The sequence below is a fragment of the Hydra vulgaris genome, chromosome 10 (assembly GCF_038396675.1).
Source record: "Hydra vulgaris chromosome 10, alternate assembly HydraT2T_AEP".
Classification (NCBI taxonomy): domain Eukaryota; kingdom Metazoa; phylum Cnidaria; class Hydrozoa; order Anthoathecata; family Hydridae; genus Hydra; species Hydra vulgaris.
Genome location: NC_088929.1, coordinates 16312232 through 16333393, shown reverse-complemented (window position 1 = coordinate 16333393; position 21162 = coordinate 16312232). Strand labels below are relative to the sequence as shown.

Below are 21162 nucleotides of genomic sequence, written 5' to 3'. Positions count from 1 at the left end.
AGTGTACATATGTAAGTTCAAAGTTAGTGTGAACAGTGAATGTTTTTGTTTAAACAATAGTTGACTGCTTTAATATAATAGTATTACAGATGCAGAATGATATTTTTGCTTTTATAGAGAACTTAAAGGAGAACCCATGTGCAGGAAAAGCTGATGGAAACTATTTGATTCCAGATGTGTTTTATTACTTGAAGTGTTCATCACAACAAGGAGGCTATGTAAGCTGTCCAACCAATCAAATTTTTGATCCAACATACAGTAGCTGCAGAGATGCCGGGGAATATAATTTTACCAGTTTTTGTACTAATAAACCTGATGGTCAATATCGCAACCCCTGGAACTGCCATAGTTTTATTTCTTGTTCTAATGGTATATCACACAATATGTCTTGCCCAGTATCAGACTTAGTTTATGATCCTTATAATAATATTTGTGAATATTCTTATCAATTTCCATGCAAAATATTAAGTGAGTATAATAAAGTTGTTTTTTAATTAAATGATCTAAGTATTTCTAATATTATTTATAATATTAATAATATTGTTGTTGTTATTATTGTCTATTAATTTATAAAATAAAGTTTATAATTCAAATAAATATAAAATCTAATTGAAATAAAAAAAAAAAATGTAATGTTATTTTTTTATTAATGTAGGTTTTCAATAATTTCAAAAATATTATCCAATTCTGTCTTACCATGGTTATATTAGGAGTAAGATAAAAAAGTGGTAGGATAGTTTACATTTTATTATATGGTGTCAGGATGGCATTCCGCTTTGCTTTTCTGTCTACAAGGTTGACAATTAAGAAAAAAAAATTTTTCAAAAATTACCACTACATTCATAAGTGTTCTCCATTTTAATACAAATTCAAAAAAGACTTAAAAATTTTTTTTGACCACGATAAATTTTTTATTTAAAAGTTGATTTTTTTTATGTAAAAGATGATATTTGTCATTTTTTCTATGTTTTTACTTTTCGTTGAAATTAAGCTCAATTATTCTTTTTTATCAAATAATAAAATGAATTTGAAACTTAATGAATATTGAATTTACTGATCAGGATGAGAAAAAAATATATATAAGACCATTTTATCAACTAAAATCATCTATTTCTGAATTGCCACCTTATCAGCTCCCTACCAAGGGAACAGTTTTAAGACATTACCAATATCTTTTCAGCTCTTGATTAAATTGATGTAAAAGCCTATATACAAACTTTGCATTTGTAACTGGCAAAAAGTTTAATACTGCATGCAAATCAAATCATGTCAGTGAGAAAATAAAAGCATTTGTCTAATATAGGTAGACTTGTATAATGATATAACATACTAAGATTTAATGTGTAGAGCATTTAATTATATAACTATATGTAATTTTTTTTTTTGCGGTATAATTGAAGGTCTTTTGAAGGTCTGTAACTAATGAACTGAGTTCTCTCATTTTTTGGATCTTCAATGAATGAAAGATCTTTCATCAGAGGATCAAAGATCAGAGGAATGAAAGAGTTTAGTTCATTAGTTATATTAAAAATAAGGAAATATAAGCGAGAGTTAAAAGGTGAATGGAGAGATGGGTATGGTATGAAAAATACAAGAAGAAAATGGTGCTCAATAGCGCTTGTGAAACCATAATTGAAAATGAAAATGATATGGCTGTGTATGCATTGAAGTCGATAAGTATTTTAATCTGATTATGGTTTGGAAGTGGAACCCAATTGCAAAAAAACGAGTTTAAATTCAGAAAGTATTTATTCGATATATTAAGTTGTATATACCTTTTTTCAACTTTTATAAAAAATCTTTATTTTAGTTTATATTTTATAAATATTCTAAAGATATGAGTTCCAATACCTAAACTGAATAAAGAAAAACAAACACATGGAACTGCCGTTATTGTTAAAAGTATTGAAAAACGAAAAAACTCTATTGATGTTTTAAAAGGTGAAAAACTTGTTCTCCATTTTGATGGTATAGTTGTTAGCCATATTGTAGAAAAATTGAAGCAGAAAATTATTGGCGACCAAATTGCTGTTTCTGATAAAAGCCCTGAATTAGGGCATAAAGATGATGTTCTTTTCGTAGTTGCACAAGGTAACACTGGATAAGCACTTGATCAGGTTTTACTTATAAAAGTTTTACTTTTGAAGTTCCTGACTAAGTTTTTGCAATTTGTACTGACACTACTGCTATAAATACAAGCAAATTGGAAGAACATACGATGTTAAAAAGAATTAAAAAGAAAACACTTTGATTAATGAGTAGACATCATATTTACAAACTACACATTAAACATGTGTACAAAGTTTTAACTGGGATTAAAAGGTCTTACTAATACACTTCATTTCAACTCAGGGAAAAATATTTGTCATTAATTTCTGCTGATATTAAATATAGATTTAAAAGGTATTCTGCAAACTCATTCACTTTTGGCTCAGGCACTATACGGTTTATATTTAGAAGCAAGGAGTTTTACTGTTAAAATACTCTTTAACAGTAAAAAAGTTTACTTAACAAAAAATCTGAATTAATTTCTAAATGCAGACCTGAAAATAGGTACATTTAAAAAAATTATAATGGCAAATGACATAATGATAAATGTATTTTATATCTATATATATATTAGGGTTTTGACTGTTTTTCCCCATACTTCTGTACTTCGTTTTTAAGAACTTTTACCTAAAAAGCATGAAATAAACTATTATTTGCATATCTTTTGAAAAAAGTTCACCCCACCATTGAAAAATCGATTTTGACATAAATACTACTATGTATTCAAATGTATTTAGAATGTCATAGTCATGTAATACAATGAATTTTTAATCCAACAATGACTCAGACCTTTGACCTTGCTCCTGCTCTTGCTTGTTGCATAGAAGGAACAGAAGGTGCAATTTGTCTTTACTTTTGCATGATGAATACATTTCCTTCATTACTTTGATTACGCGCTCTGCACATTGATTGCTTCTGGGAATCTGTCGTATGGATGGCTCTCGCATCCAGTGATTTTTCAAAGAGCTTAAAGCCTTTTTGTATGGATTCATTTCGCATTGCTCTCAAAGACTTGATGCTGAGTGCACATAATTGCGCTCGTTGCTAATGTATTTCAGTATTACGAGGGCAAAATATCACGCTGGGCAATTTTATTTGTCAATCAAAGTTTTTAGAAAAAGAAAAAAAATTGAAGAATAGTGAAAAAAAAAATTGTTGCCCAATGCCAAACCCTCAGTTGATGTAGCGGCACTCCTTTGCAGCAGCAGGCTATAAAATAGTCGATGTGTGTACTGAAGCCCCCCGGCAGTAGGCTATTTCATCATGATAAACATACATTTAAACATACATCTGTAGTTATTTGAAGTAATCAAAGTCTTTAATGAAAACTTTTGTCTTCAAACATATGAGCATATATAATATACCTTGTTGTATTATTGTATATATAATATACCTTGTATATTTTGTGCATGTGTGTTACCCTGTAAGTATTTTCATTGTCAGTTAATACACTTAATTTTTTTTTTTCTTTATAAATGTTACTATGACATGTAAAATTAAAAACTAAAGATACGTTTTTGAGGGCAGTATGATTACAGTGATAAGGAAATATATGTCTGCAATGTCCTTTTATTTTACTGGAATTTTGAGAATGTTTCTGATATAGTTTGGATAGCTAACAAGAAAATAATAATTTCTGATACATTCACTATAATTAAATTTTTTTCTTCTATTTTATTAGCTCTGATTGTTTGTATTTTTATAGACAGTTCATGTGCAGGGAAAGCTGATGGAAAATACTTGATTCCTGATGTGTTTGCTTACTTGCAGTGTTCATCACAACAAGGAGGCTATGTAAACTGTCCAGATAATAAAATTTTTGATCCAAAATATAGTGATTGCAAGGATGCTAAAGACTATAATTTGAGCAACTTTTGTACTAATAAACCTGATGGTCAATATCGCAACCCCTGGAACTGCCATACTTTTATTTCTTGTTCTAATGGTATATCACACAATATGTCTTGCGCAACACCAGAGTTAGTTTACGATCCTTATGACAATCTCTGTGAATATCCTTCAATTTTTCCATGTCGCACTGTTAATATGAGTGAGCACCATTTAGGTAATTTAATTTAGTAATTCATGATTTTTTTTATAAATATCTATACCAATATTAGCATTATTTATTTGAAAACTTTGAAAAATTTATTTGAAAAAAAATTGTATTCATTGAATTGTGAGATTGCTAGATGTTAAATTAATAGTTAAAGCGTTAGTAGTGAAATATAGTTATTTGTGCCAACAATGCATACAAACAAGGTTGTTTTCTTAATAGCGAATCCAAAACCAACTTTTCAGCAAGTATTTTACTGAAACTAACACCAAAGTTTTTGCTTAACAAAACTAATTTTATTTTAAAATGTTATCTAAAAATGCAATTTTACCTTTGTTGTTGTTGTGTTATTTTTGGCAACTTATTTTCATCTTATATAATAATATATCAATAGTCTTAAACAAATAATAACAAAAAAAATTACTCATAGAAAATCTATAAAAATAACTAAAAGCTGCATGCAAAAAATATTATCCATGGTCACACTTTCCTTGTTCACTTTCATTAGTCACTGTTTATTTAAACTATTTAAAACAAATTTGTTTAAACAAATTGTTATCAGTGCAAGATTGAAAATATTTTGTACACTGCAATAGTTTGATTATTTGTGGTTTTGATTTTTATTTAAGAAGATGTGCTATTTCATAACTAAAAACTACAATAATATATATAATAATTAATGAAAAAATTTGTCTCCAATGTACTACTATCTAATTTCTGTAAGTCTTTTCAAACTCCAAATGTGCTTTACATCTTATAACTCAACAATATTATAAACTGTACTAAATGCTCAGTTTCAATAATTCTTTTGGTTTTATTTTATGCTTTTGAAATTTTACACTTTACATAAATCACTTTGTGTTGTTGCAGCATTATAATCAGTTTTAAAATGTTACAATTTTTATACTATTTTATATTCATCATCAGATCAGACATATGATCACCATGATCAACCTGCTGCTGGTAACATGTAATCCAGTGAACTTGTAACATGTCCTGCAGCTTTGTAGGATTCACTTTCTAAGCAAAGGCTAGAAAAAGTGAACTTCCTGTGCAATACTATGTAATCTAATATGTATCATGTATACAAACATACATGTGAGCTTTTATATAGCTCACATGTATGTTTGTATTCTGTTTGAACCTCTGGCTCGATGTTTGCTCAACCATAAATTAATATATATATATGTGTTTGTATTCTGTTTAAATCTCTGGTGTAGTGTTTCCTCAGTTATTAACTAGTGGCTACAATTTCATAATATTTGTTCTTAATTCTTAATCTTAGTTTCCTAGGTTCCTTTAAATGTAATGTTTTTCCTACTAAATTTCCAAAATCTCCCATTCAATATTTTAAAATACTGCTCAAAGAAGTTCTTTTACCTACTCCAGGTCAGGTCAGGTTCATGATCATCTCAATCACCCTGTCACGGTTGCACACTACAGGCTCCATGTCTTGCTGCCTTATAGGATTTGCTTTTCTAGACAAAGGCTTGGAGAAATAATCTCTGACTTAAAATTTCCCTGCAATAGGGCTCTTGGTTATTAAGGCTAGAGATGGTCTCTCAATAAAAAAATCATCTTGGGCTGATGTCAACTGCATTTAACTACTGATTCCAAGGCAAAAACTTTAGGGTTAAGCAAAATAATTCTGTTGACCTGCCTTGAACCCCTTTTTCATTTATAAGGCTAACATAAATGTAAACCTGTGTTACATTGTTTTTTGCCTAGGATGATGAATGCTGGATCTCCTTGACTCTACTCAAACATTTTTGCTTGTGCCTCCTTCATAGTGGCTATACTACTCTTCCTGTTATCTTGTAATGAGGATACAGCTCTAAAATCAGTCAAATGGTTTTAAAGCCAGCTGCTAAAAAGGTTTCTCAAACTCTGTGGTAGCTCTCAGAAAGGCTGATTCCATTAACAGCTGTAAAAAGTCAGTGTATTAATGGTGCCATGTTGTGCAAAGATGGTGTTTCTGTTAGTTTTCTGTTTCAAATTCTCTTTAACTTAAATGATGACTAAAGTACCCAAAAATGTTAAACATAAAAAACCACCTTCACTGCCCAACCATTTCAATATATCTTTACAAATATCCGTGGTCTTTGAAGCAATTTTCCATGAGTTAAATTTTATCTCTTACTAAATTCTTCAGATTTACTAATTTATATTTGGCTGCTTTTTCTTCAGAACTCAGTATTGATGGCTACTATCCATTGATTCACAAAGACTCCAATAGTCACATGCTTTGCTCTAGCATTATTTACCTTATTTGTCTTTTTATACTATTAATTTACCTATTTGCGCGAAATCAAGTTTGAATTCTCTGATCATTTTTTTATACGCTTAGCGCCTTTTTACTCAATCACCTTTCGCTTTGTTCTTTATTGTTTTCCTTCTTCTTAAGGTTGCACTCTTTTAGATGTAATTTCTGATCAAATTGACAAATTTTCTCTTTATCCCTCTGCAAATATTGTTGTTGGCAAATTGACCTCCTGGCACTAAAGCTCATAACTCCTCAATCTCTTATTTAGATGTTTAACTTAGTTAAAACGGTTTTTGAATGTACTCTACGAAACTCTCATTTAAGTCAGTATACTATTGAATACCAAAATTCTCAATTAAATCAACTATATTTTTTAGATGTTTGTATTTCCACTAATCAATTTCTTCATAAATACAAATTTTCAATATATCGTAATCAAGCAATTACTAATATATTAATTAAATCACATCCTTATATTTGACCAAATTGAGCAATAAGTATTTTTAAAGGTTTTCTTTCAAGAGCATATAAAATATGTTCAGAACAGAATATTCAGAATGAAATTGAGCTTCTTGTTAATGTGATTTCCCAAAATAGATACTCATATAAATAATTTTCAGATACCATCAAAAATTATATATTATTACATAAAAAAACAAAAAAAAGCACATAAACGCTGGAAAAAATATCATACTGTTGTGGATACCAAGCATTATACTGAAAAACAGTTTGGTAGAGTAGGTGTAAAAACGGTTTTTCACTATAGTAATTTTTTACTTAACATTTTATGTCACAATAAATTGATATTGCATCATGAGAGAAACACAACTAAAGGCAACTGGGACACATCGGGTATAGTTGAACACTCGCAACATTGTAGTGATACAATTAACCAGGCTAAACCAAAAATAATTTCTGTTACACCTAATAACTATATGTGTAAAATTTGTGAAGCAATTAAGATACAGCATTTGCAATGTTCGAGGTTGCAGAAGAAAGTCTTAAATTGTGACAATCAAAATTTAGTGATGACACGCCATTAGAGACCACTTTTTGTTAAACTAAACAAGTCTAAATCTGTTAAGTTGCAATAACATTATTTTTGTTTTAATTTTATGAATTTGTATAATGGTGTTTTAGTTTGATAATGGCTTACACTATATAAGCCAAAATATCACTATAAAATAGTATATAACCCAACATGATATAATTGTGTATCATTTATATATAAAATATATTAATAACAATGCTACTTAAACAATAAATATATTTAGTTATGGTCTTAAAGTTTGGTTGATTCGAACCATAGAGAAAATTATACTACTAAGCAAATTTTTTTTTCCCACTTCACATCTTTTTTGTATCACGCCTTATATCATTGTGATATCTCCAAAAAAAAAATTTGTTATACCACCCATTTGGCTAAAATTTATTTTTCTGCTGAATTATATCAGCATTAATATATTAATATATTTTCCATTATATTTATTTATCCGCTGATTTTCATATTGTTACTATTATCAAGGAATTTTTAACCTGACACAGCATACATTTTTTTCCAGATTTTTTAGATTTTCCATTTATCAGATTGCAGATCTTATGAACAAGAAACCGTTTATGTGCTTTAAATTAGTTTTATTAGTATATTTTCTTAGAAAAACTAAACATATGCGCATTTATTTAAATTTACACTATAAAATTAAGTCAAATTCTGTTTGTTTCTTTAAATATACATTATGCGGCGTTGGGTTAAGTTATATTATCTCGTATTCTATACTCAGCTTTGTTTTAATTTTCATGTGCACAATTTTCGTCTTTCATTATTATTCAGAAAATTTCTTATATCCTTCACTACATGTTTAAATTTTTTCATTTTTGCAGGTAACATTAAATGGTTTTTGTGTGATGTTTTTTTCCACTATCATATATTAATTAATTATTGTGAAGACTTCAGGTTGCGTGGATATTTCATTGTTGTTACACTTTTGATTGGTTAACATTATTTGAATGAGGTATCTATGACAGCATCTGAGTTTAGTGGAGACTATTGTGTTTTTTGTTAATTAGAAAAAAAAGTTATTTTTAGTTTATTTTTATTTTATATTGTACAGTAAATCTACACTTTTAACATATCATCAAAAAAATATTTGTGTTTTACAAATTTGGGGATGGTTCAGTTTCGGCTATTTGTATTGAGTCCTTTTTTACTGCAGTATGGAATAGGCCTAAGTCGCGGGGTAAAGCATAAGTGGCAATGATGTTTATCTGATGGGATAAACTAGTTGTTAGTGCTGATCATCATTGAAGTGCCAGTAATATTAGACATGACTCTGAGGAGGTGTTTATTACTTTGCCACTACACAAATTACACATAAGCACTGATTTTTTTTCATTCTTAGGCCTTAAGTTGTTGTATGAATTCTTTTTATTTTGTAGTCAATATTTTGTTTTGTAAGTTTTTGTTTGGTGATATATTTGTTGTATATCTTTGTTCATTTTAAATGTTTATAAAAAATTTTACTTTTTATTTTTGTAGGTATTGTTTGGGTGTCTGTCTTATATTTGTTGTATATTTTTAAATATTCTTCCATTAATCTTTATTTTTGTTATGTACTTTCAAAATACGCTTTGTTCGAAAAATAATTCTCCTTTATTTTAATCCACTTCATTTTCCCCTCAGGCGTTAACTGTTCATGTGTGGCCATTCAGCAAAATTATATGCAGGTCTTGTGATGAAGCGGGAGCGATCACTTCGGGCATGTGAAACATACTTGTAAGTGACCTTCTAGGCAAGACAAATAGCGCTCGCTAGTTTCGTTGCAAGAGTAAAAAATCGCGCTCGTTTAAAAAACTTGCGAGGGAGAAAATTATAAGTTGATTTAATAGAAAATAGTTATAGTAAAATTTTTTTGCATAATGTTAAAAAAGTTTCATTCGTAATAAAGAACGTCACGCATAGTTTATGCGTGATTTATTTCGATTTTAATTTATGTAGTATAAGTTCAAATTAGAAATGATTTATTTCTTCTATTTGAAAGCTAAATCAAGCATGTTTTCTTTTTAAATTCCAGTTGAACTTTATCATATTATTCGCTTAATCGTACCCTGGTTAAGTCAAACCATTCGCCAACACGTATATTTTTTTAGGTCCCGATTGACAAAAAAGTTCGCTTAACTAGAGCTTTTACTTTGAATTGCATAAAAGTCCATGTAACAAAATATCAAAACTTGCAACACTTTAATAAAAATTCTAAACTTAAATGTTAAAAAATTAAATATCTAGTGTAATATTTGTAAATATTTAGCATAATATTTATAAATATCTTATAAATTAATATCTAGCGTAAAAAGTTTATCAAACTAAAACATCATTTAAAGCTTCGACTGCGTACAGGTTTGATCACATTCTATTAATTAATGACTATTATATTTTAAATTCAAAAACATCAAAACGTTGGAATATCAAATAATTTGCCATAATAAATCAAATTTATTAAGGCCCTGATTTATTAAAAAAGTTAATGCTAAATGCAACTTAAAATTTAAAATAAAAAGTTTCAATAAACATAACCTTTAGCAAATATATTTGTTATATAACTTTAAATTGAAACTTTTGGAAGCGTGTTCAAAAACAACAAAAGAAAAAATGTTATGTCACTAGTTTCACAAATGCATTTCTCAAAATATAGGTCAGTATATAAGTTATTTATATATTATATTTGTATAAATATATTAGGGTGTCCCAAGAGACAACATTTTTGAAAAATATATGCAGAGACCCCATTAATGTGTTCTATCTAATACAAAAACACTAGATTTAAAATTTTTTTGAATAAAAAATATTTTAAGGGGTCCCTCAAGACCCTTGAATATTTAATGGGTCCCTAATATTTTCAAAAAAAAGTTTTTTAAAATTATGTCAACCTGGTACTCAAATGAAGCAAAATTATATAAAAATTTCAAAAATAATATTTAATTTTTGAAAAATTTTAACTTATTTATCAAAATTGTCATAAAAATACATAAAAAAAGCATTTTTTTTTTGTTAAAAAACGTAATTTTTCTTGTAGTAAAACCAAAAATAACAATTCTATATTTGAAAACTATATTATTTTTGAAATTTTTATATAATTTTGCTTCATTTGAGTACCAGGTTGACATATTTTTGAAAAATTTTCTTTGAAAATATTAGGGACCCATTAAATATTCGAGGGTCTTGAGGGACCCCTTAAAATATTTTTTATTCAAAAAAATTTTAAATCTAGTGTTTTTGTATTAGATAGAACACATTAAGCGGGTCTTTGCATATATTTTTCAAAAATGTTGTTTTTTGGGACACCCTAAAGTATATATATACTTACACTAATATATATTATATTAGTATAAGTCTATTATACAATTATTAAGTATATAATCTAGTATATAAAATATTATTCACTTGAAATATTTAAAAAGTGCATTCAGTTTAAATTAGAAAGCAGTTTTCTATTTTGTACAAATAATGGATGAAAAGTTATGAAGTCATTACTGCCAACCGATAGAATGGAATGTTTACCATTTTCAAAATGTTACGTCAATCAGAATAAAAAATTTAAATTAAAAAATTAAAACTTGATTGAATATTCCGGTAGATAAACTGTAGAAATGAATTAATTAAAAAATCAAAGCTTTTTCGTCCGATTTCCCAGACTTCACATGAAAACATTTAATCAAAAAATTGTCTACCCTTTTCCTTGTATACACTGGTATAATTTTGAGTGACCCCCTCCCCATACTTGCATACGTAATTTATGGATGGCTCATTGCAACCAATTTTTAACCCTGAATATCGCTCTCAAAGACTTGATGCCAAGCGCACATAATCATGCTTGTTGATAGCGTATTTTAGTATTACGAGCGCGAAATATTGCGCTGGGCAATTTTGTTCATCACATTATTATTAACTTATTTATTAAAATTCTTGTAACATTAATGTTACAAGAATATATACATAAGAAGCATTATTTATTGTGCCATGAAAAAATTCGTTAGACAGGTATTGTTTTCGGGTTTTCACACTAGCTATCCATTTGTTTATTAATTAACTTATTAAAATTATTTAACAAAAAATTTGACAAAGAGCTATAAAAGTTTTTACTGCGTATAATTTATATTATAAGTTTATTATATTTTTAATTTTTGTAATAATTCTTAAAATGCCTGCATTCTATTACAATAAGAAAATATAAAACAATTTTTATATTTATTATTATAAATTTTTTTATTATTATAAATTTTCTTATAGTAATAGAATGCAGGCATTTTTTAATTATTACAGCAGCTAAATATAATATAAATATAAATTTATAAATTTATAATTTATAAAGCAGTAAAAACTTTAATAGCTCTTTGTCAAAGTTTTTGTCAATTAGGCTTAAAAAAGCCTCATAAGAGTGGTTAGCAACTCTTTTGAGAGACATGTGATAGTGTTGAGGAAACTCTTTGTGAGTTGTGATAGTAATGTTGCTTGTGAGTCATCGCTTGTAGGCTATATTAAGTCATGAATGCAATAAAAAACAGGTACTATAGTAAAACTAAAAATGCCAAGTATTTCCTCTTCTCCTGAAGCCTCTTCTGAATTTGTGAAGAATTAAATTTGCAAAAACGCAAATTTAATTGACCAGAATGTTTTTAAAAACATTCTGAATGTTTTTAATAATATAAACAATGTTTTTATTTTTATTTTTTTTAATAAAATATTTTTATTTTTATTTTTTTTATTGTAAATCATGCACAGAGTGTTGCTACATTGACTATCTTATAGCCTGACTCACTACAAAGTGCTGCTACATCGACTGACAAATAGCCTGACTCGCAGTGGAGTGCTGCTACATCGACTGACAAATAGCCTGACTTGCAACAAAGTGTTGCTAGATTGACTATCTTATAGTCTGATTCACGAGGGAGTGCTCTGCATCGGCTGAGGGTTTGGTTGGGGCAGGCAGTCTATCAAGTAACAAAAAAAAATTCTCGTCTTGCATTTTAATTTTTACTTTTTGTCAATAAAACTTTCTGACAACCAGTTAGGAAAAAAAGTTTTCTAAACTTTTTTCGGTCTTTAAAAGTATTTTAAAAAAAAACAAAAAACTTAACATTTTATTGGCACCTAGCAAGAGTATATATATATATATATATATATATATATATATATATATATATATATATATATATATATATATATATATATATATATATATATATATATATATGTATGTATGTATGTATGTATATGTATATATATATATATATATATATATATATATATATATATATATATATATATATATATATATATATATATATATATATATAAACAAAGTACAACTTTTTATGGTCTAGTGTTTCATGCCTAAAGGCAATCATCGGCCATGATCATTAAGAGATTAGCCATTATAAATCAAGAAACAAAAAAAACCATTAAAATATAAAGTTATAGTGGAGTGTGCTCCATCATCATAACAACAAACAACTAAAGGAAAGAAAAATCTAGAAACAGCTGCCTAATCACCCATATCAAGTTTTAAAAGAAGAAATTTGCTTTTATGTCTACATTTAGATACTAATTCATTCCTCTTGTTTAATAAGTTTCATTGGTGTAAGATATTATGACATACTTTTCATATAGACATAAGTTTCATTGTTTACTTTGGGATTGTAAGATCCACAATGTTTCACAATTTTCCATTCAATTGTTGGGTTTACTTCACTTTTTTTAAACCTCCATACTTCCTTAGATAATTTAGTATCATTTTTATTTTTTCGATATTAAAAGATTTTGTATGGTTAACGTTTCTAAGTTTGAATGCAGTTTCACTAACTTTAAAATACACTTTTTCATTCCCATCCAGAGTGCCTGGGTATAAAGTGGCTTGATACACTGTTATTTACAAGGCACCTTTGATTAAATGGCACTTGCTTTTATCAATACAATTGCATTCTTTATTGGAATCTGAGGTGTTGTTTTTCATGATATGAGAGTTAACAATTGATTTAATGTTTGGCATACAACTGTTATTCACCTTTAGAGAATTTCTATTAAAAATCTTGATGTATTTATGGCCAACTGGGAAGTGTTTGTCTATTAAATCCAAAAAGAGTTAACCAATTTTGGTAGAAATATTTTTACAATGACCAATATTTTAGACCAATTCATAAACCAAATAGCATTTTAAAGCAACTTCCTCATTCTATAGAGTTAAGGCTGTCAGCTAATTCATCTAATAAAACTATTTTTTGAAACTCTGCCAATTTGTATCAAGATGCATTAAAATAGTCTGGTTACAAATTTAAACTTAATTAACTTGACCAATTGCATTTATCTTGAGAGCCTTTCATTAAAAAGTACCAGAAATTACAAGGAATTTTTCTAATTGAACATTTCATCTTTCACTGTAGTATTTTTAGGGTTTACACTTGCCCATAGAAGATATTGGGGTTTTGGGTTTTTTTGAACAAAAACATAATTTTTGTAACTTCGCTTCCATTTAACTTTACAAAGAAAAGTAGGTTGTATAAAAAAAAATAATAATGATGTGACGATTTCATCTACAATTGGTTTACTATTTCCATTCAGTTGGCTCATAGTATTTATTACATAGAAAAAAAATTTTTATGAAATTATTTTTTTCTTTCATTATTTGTAACAATTTTTTTTTTAAACATTAAAAAAAAAACCTTTAGGGTATTTTTTTACATGCAAAAAAAAAGGCTACTGTTTTGGCTTATTATACAAACTCATTTGCTAACATTTTAAAGTAATATCAAATTTTGGATTTAAAGTTGTTGCCAAAATAATTATCAAAAAAAGTTATAAATTTTGCACTTAATAATGCATTAATAATCATTTTTTTAATTTTCATCAACTTACTCCAGAGTGAGGTAAGTGGGCAAACTTTTCTTTTTTTTTTTTTTTTTTTGAGTCCCGAGAAGGGCCCTAAGAATTTTTTTAATAATGAATGCAACTTGAAAATGTTACCTAAGTTCGTAATTTTTAAGACTGCATTTTATATTTACAAATAAATATGCTGTTAACTTTTTTAAAAAACAATTTAATAAATAAAAATCTAATGCTAATCATCTTTTAATTTTAAAATTATGGGAAGCAACTTGTTTATTCATTATACTCCCCTCCCCCATCATCCTACTTCCTTTTCACTTTAAGCATTATAATACTGCAGCTAGAAAGAAATGATTTAATATTCTCAAAAGTTGTCCCACCATGTCAAACTTTATCAAGAACAATTATCTCCTCACCTCTATCTAATGCACAATAGAATCTTTTAGTTGCATCATAAGAAGATCAAAATCTGTATTGATAGTCAGAGAGTAAGTTATTAAAATCGAGATAAGATGTTAAAAATTTTGTTGATTAAATACTTTAAGACCTTGCTAATAATAAAGGAAGACTGATTGGATGATAGTTAGAAAGAGAAGACTGATTGGATGATAGTTGGAGAGAGAAGACTGTTTGGATGATAGTTGGAGAGAGAAGACTGATTGGATGATAGTTGGCGAGAGAAGACTGATTGGATGATAGTTGGCGAGAGAAGACTGATTGGATGATAGTTAAAGAGAAAAGACTGATTGGATGATAGTTGGAGGGAGAAGACTGATTGGATGATATTTAGAGGGGTCAGAGTGTTCTCCAGAGTTTTTTCAAAATTGAAATCACAAATGCCGTTTTCCAGCAGTCTGGAAAGCAGGATTTGGTCAAACATTTTAAAAATAATTTAGAGAGAATTAAAGATAGTTCTGTGAGCACAAGTTAAAATTTTAAATATGTGTGTATCTATTAATAATAATGTGTGTATCTATTATTTTCGCTTTAAATAATTTAAAAGTGCAACAATAAAAGTATTGCGTGATCAAAAAGTTATAAAAGTATTGCGTAATTAAAAGGCTTGTAGTCAGGTTTCCCAAACTCTGTGTTAGCTCTCATAGAGGCTGATTCGATCAACAGCTGTAAAATATCAGAATACTTACAATGCCATTTTGTGCATGGGTGGTGTCCCTGTTCGTACTTTTGGTGTGCATTGTCGAGTCCACATTTAGAGCCTTTCGTTATGGCTAAGGGTTTATTAATAGTAAAATTTACTAAATTAAAAATTTAGTCAATTTTATTAAAATGACTAAAGTAACAACTATAAAACACAAAAAACCATTGTCATCACCAAGTTCTCTAAATCTATCATTCACTAATATTCGTGGTCTTCAAAGTAACTTTTCTTCTGTTTTTATCTCTTGCAAAGTTCACCAGACCTACTTGCTCTTTGTAAGACTAGTTTGAGTGCAGCTGTCTCGTCTAATAGTCACATGCTTGGCCTGGGCATCTACCTTCATAAGAATTTACCCATTTATGTATTTCATCTCAAAAGTTTTGCTCCATAGTCTTCTAGAGAATCTTTAACAGTGTCTATAATAAGGGCAAATCTGTTATTCCTCCTCTCTTGAATGGCTCAGATTTTGTTATTTTACCTAAAGACGAAGCTTAATTGTTTGCTAAGAACTTTTCAACAATCTCATCTCTTGATTCCAATAATCACATCCTACCTGATATAGCTGACAAACTGGTTGATCCATTGTTTGACATTCGTATCACTCCAGCTTCTGTATCTAAATTGATTTCCTGCTTAGAATCTTCTACAGCTTGTGGCCCAGAAAACATACTTGTTATAGTCTTGAAGAAGTGTTATTCAGAGTTTGCTTGCAGCCTTGTTGAAAGTGTAGGAAAAAAAAAACTATCGTTCGATCTTTTCTTTATTGAAGGTATAGTAATTAAAAGGAATGATTAGATTTTAATTATATATTTTGATGAAATTTTAGTTATTTCCTGCATATTTTGAAATATAACTATATTTCTGTGTTATGCTATTTATTACGGTTGATAAGTTAGTATGTGTAACGGCGATGCTTGTAGCTTTTGGTAAATGATTACATAAGTTAAATGACGAGGGAGGAATAACTTTGGTATTTATAAAGGATAAGGATGATTCTTTTAGTGCTGCGATGTGATCAATATAAGATGAGTTAGAGAGAGTTTTATGCTGATATGTGTATGTTGGACCAGTGCCACTGATTATATTGATAAATAAAAGTTTATTTGTGTGTAATGTATTTTGCACCGGCTTTATTTTGCCCATTTAAACTGACTTACATGGGCTTGGAGGCAGGCAATTGCCCGTCATTTGTCCCGAGGCCTGTATATGTATGTATATATGTATGAATGAATGTATGTATGTATGCATCTGCGTATTAAAAAAAATTTAAATGTGACGAATTGGCTGAGAATCTCCATATAAAACGTTGATGTATTTCAAGCTTAAATTTTATTTTGAATGTCTCCTTTTGTAGTAATTGCACAGAAAGTGCTTTTAAGCTGGGTCATCACTATTATTTGTTTTGTATTTTTTATCCTAAAGTAATTTTTCACGCCAAAGTACCAAGACAAAACTCTGTTGTTTTCGATGTTTTGAAACATTGTTTTCGATGTTTTGAAACATTGTTTTCAATTATGACTACTATTTTACTTTTAAACTCAGTTTAATCCCCTGATCTGTTACTAGAAATTAATTGAGAAACTGTTTTGGGATGATTTAACCTTAAATGAACATGATCAACTAAAGTTTAATCAGTATTATGTCTAATATTTTTAAACTTTGTTATAAGTTTTAAAATTTGCTTTTATACTCACTCTATATTTAATTTTTTTCTAGAAACACGTCTCTATGAAGATATTTTAATTGAAAATGTGGTAGTGTAGAACTGAAGAATAACCGTTAATAATAATCATTTTAATTTAACTGTTAATAATAATCATGTTAATTATAGTAATCATAATAATTTTATATTTGTGTAATAAATAAAATTATCCAATGAAAACGTTTGTATAACAATTACATGTGTATCATAAATTATTATTTTTAATCAGGAATATGTGTTTGTTGGAATAAAAATTGTATTGGCGTCTTTTTTGAAATGTCCAAGTTTATATTTAAATATTAACATAAACTTAAATTTATTTATTTTTAAATTTAATTATGAACAAAAGTACTAAAAATGTTGAAAGGTTTTACCATTGTTACCATTGGTAACCAAAGTGACCATTGTTAGATGTTAAGGGTTTTTTAAAAATTGTTATCCAAAACAAGTTTGTTGGTAAAACGGTTTTTTCAGAATTGGTAATTGGTAAACGATTTTTTTAGATTTATTGCCCACTTAAATATTCTAAAGAATGGAAAGCAGAATAGTATCGAAAAAAAATTGCTTGAAAAACGGATTAATATCGAAATTTTTTCGATTGAAACGTTTTTTTGGGGATTAATATCGAAAAATAATTTTAAGGAATTAATTCAAAAAAAAAATTGAAATTCATTTAGGAGGAATGTCGAAAAGCCCTAAACGTAATAATATCGAAATTTGGATTTAAGAATAGTATCGAAAAACTAGCAAAGAGGTAGAATATGCTAGGAGTGTTGCTACATAGACTGACAAATAGGTATAACATGCAAGAAAGGTTCTATACCGACTGAAAAATAAGTAGAGCATGCAAGTAGTGCTGCTACATCGACTAAGGGTTTGGTTTCGGTAGGCAGTCTATCAATTAAGAAAAATTGAATCATAATCACGTTTTTATTTTTGATAATCATTTCGATGTTAATCATTTTCTTCTAATTTCAACCTTATACTGCTTTTATGATTATCAATACCGTTTTCATAATCTCGATTTTATTAATTATTTTGATATCAATATGGTATGTCTCTTTTCGAATTAGTTCAGTTAGGCTGTTTTCGATACTGTTACTACTACCCTCTAAAAAACTTATATATTTATATAAACATAAAACATTCTAAACATTTTTTACCATTGTTTCTACTGCTACACGTTTGAAATACATTAATAATTTATTGCTACCAGTTAGAGGCTCTCAAATTAAAGGGTGAAAAACCTCTAAAATTAAGTGGTGAAACTAAACTTTATATGGTTATAATTTTCAAACACTAAGTTTAATTTATTAAGCCGTAAAAGTATATACCATGTACAAAATATATTAGAAAATAAATTGCTGGAGCAGGAGGCATAAAGCAGCCGTATCATTTGAAGAAACGCATTTTACAAACCCGTAGCATAAAAGTTTCAATTTTCTCAAAAGTTGAAGGATATAATATGCTTATATAAGTTTAATATTATGCACAGTGGGCCAGAATTTTTTTTCGCAGCCAAAAGTCCCAAAAAAGTCAATTCTTTAAAATCATTTTTTTCTTTTCTTTTTAAAACATAGATCCTTTGCTCTAGTCAAAAATGTGCCCGTTTAACAACTAGAAATATGGCTAGAACCATTCACGATTGCTTTAAAAATATATATAAATCTTTTTTAAACATATAAACAGCATAAATTTTAGACTTAAATTGGTTAAAATAAACGAATATAAAGCAAAATCAATGTCTTTATTATGTTAAGAAAAATCTCTTGTAGAAAACTGTTTATTTCAAGAATGCTTTCATAATATGGATGGTTAGGCGCTAAACCAGCCTATACAATGAATACAATAAATATGTTAAAATGACGCAATTAAATTTGACGCAAAGTTTAAAAATCTTTAACAAAAGCCACTAAACCGAAAAAACTAAAAGTAATTGCAGTTCAGTGCACTTAAAAGTTTTAATTATAGTTTTTTTATTGTTTGCAAAGAAACACTTAATAAATCATATTTTAACATAAACTAATTTTTTTTGAACTTCGTTGTATGGCTGGTTTGGCGTTTAACCATCCATATTTCTGTGTATTTACTTATTTTCATGCGATTCTGCGCATAAGAAACCATGACGTACTATTAAATATGTGCGTGCCACTGATCTCAAAATCTAACTGGATAGCGAATGCGGCGAATTTTTTGAAGCCAGTTTTGGCCTCCCAAGATGGCGACGGTTTCGGTTAATTACAAATGAAGAAGTTTTTGTTACGAACTTATATGTCATTTACACATACAAATATTATGAAATGTACATGCCTCAAATATAATTTTTGGTTTTACATAACAATAATTAAAAAAAAAGGCAATATTACATATTTACGTAAATTTCTCTATTGTTTAACAAAATATATTCTAAACAATAAGTTTGTATAATATCTTGCTTTTTTAAAAATAAATAAATGTTATTAAATAAGATAAAAATTTTTAGTTTTTTTAATTAAGAATTAGTTTATTTAACATTAGTAAAGAACAAATAAGGAACTAGTAGTTATACAAGTTAATTTCCAAACAACTTTCGAATAATTATTTTAAGTTTGAAAAACTTAAATAAGTTTATTCATATTTTGTTTATTTTTCATTTAACTACTTTCTTTTAATTTTAGTTTTACTATAAATTATTTGTTAAATATTGTTTATAATACAATTTATGCACCTTTTAAATCTTAACTACCCAATCCTGTGTGTTAAAAGGTTAATAACATAACTGCATGGTAGGCAGCTGAATATCTTTTTAAAATAAACTATTATAAAATTAGTTTTTCAAATAGATATCACAAATTTACAAATGCTGCATGAACTATTAGCTGAGCTCTGTGAGTACACACAACTCAGGGGTTCCTTCTAGAGTTTTTTTATATAGTTATTTGTGTCTTATTATAAGTGTCTTATTATATATATATATATATATATATATATATATATATATATATATATATATATATATATATATATATATATATATATATATGTAATAAAATAATATAAGACTTATATTATTTTATTACATATATATATATATATATATATATATATATATATATATATATATATATATATATATATATGTATATATATATATATATATATATATATATATATATATATATATTTATTTATTTTTCTAGTTAATTTGGCAGCCAAACTGCCAAATGAGCTAAAACAAGGAAAATATATTGTTATCACTTATAGTTGAGTCAAACATGATGAGCTAGATCAATTATTATTTTCAAGAAATCGACTGATCTCAAAGCAGCACTTGCTAATGCATTTTGAATTCCAATTTCATTTGGAAAGAGGCAATCTATTAAAACAACCAAAAATTTGGAAACACCTTTCTTTTTCTTTGTTTATAACACTTATGGTTGGTTTAATCAAACCTCCTATGTCTTTGAATTTCAAAAAGCTATTTTGTTTTAAATGAAAAGGGAGTACTAGTGCATTCTGACATTTAATGAGGATATTTTTTTTTGAAGTCATTTTATCTACGTATCCAACAATATATGGGATCAAAGTTTTTTTGTATTCAAATAGATTGTTGCAGTTTGGAATATCTGCATTATCGTGATCACTAACTGTTGGTTTTCTCTCCAACAAATCATATTTTCTTATTAATTCAATTTCAGTCAGATATTTTAGTACTAAAATCACCAAAAGAATCGTCTAAAACATATATATGAGTTTTTTATCTGATGCTGCAGTTTTCATTTGAAAATTGAACGGTACTTTGCATAAAAAGTTATTTATATGTGAATTGTTGGCAATTGATATTGCTGTTAAACATTTCTGCATATCTCACAGACCAAAAAAGAGCTCTAGATGGTTTTGACTGAGCTTATATGGTAATAAATAATTTAATGGTGAACCTTCTTTTTTAACCCAGTCAAGAAATACCTTGAGCAGATTTATATGCTGCCAAATATCCAATGAAATCAGTTTTTCGATTATACAAGATCATTTGTGTAGCAGTAATCTCTTTAAGACTAATGATATTCTTTAGCAAATC

At 27.7% G+C, this 21162-nt stretch overlaps 1 protein-coding gene across 7 annotated transcripts in view; it reads left to right on the top strand.

Annotated features, from left to right (window-relative positions):
* The window catches only part of LOC100197130 (chondroitin proteoglycan-2), a 70684-nt gene extending 53325 nt beyond the window's left edge, over positions 1-17359 (top strand). For 5 of the 7 annotated variants that reach the window (XM_065807368.1, XM_065807369.1, XM_065807370.1 and 2 more), the window contains 3 exons: positions 118-468; positions 3755-4114; positions 17120-17359. In XM_065807368.1, the coding sequence (XP_065663440.1) occupies positions 118-468; positions 3755-4114; positions 17120-17166 (758 nt within the window). In that variant the 3' untranslated portion in view covers positions 17167-17359. Of the gene's footprint in view, positions 1-117; positions 469-3754; positions 5157-6359; positions 7770-17119 lie in introns of those variants that run through there. The other 2 variants (XR_010641193.1, XR_010641192.1) reach the window with 1 other exon arrangement.
* The last annotated feature ends 3803 nt before the right edge of the window (positions 17360-21162 follow it).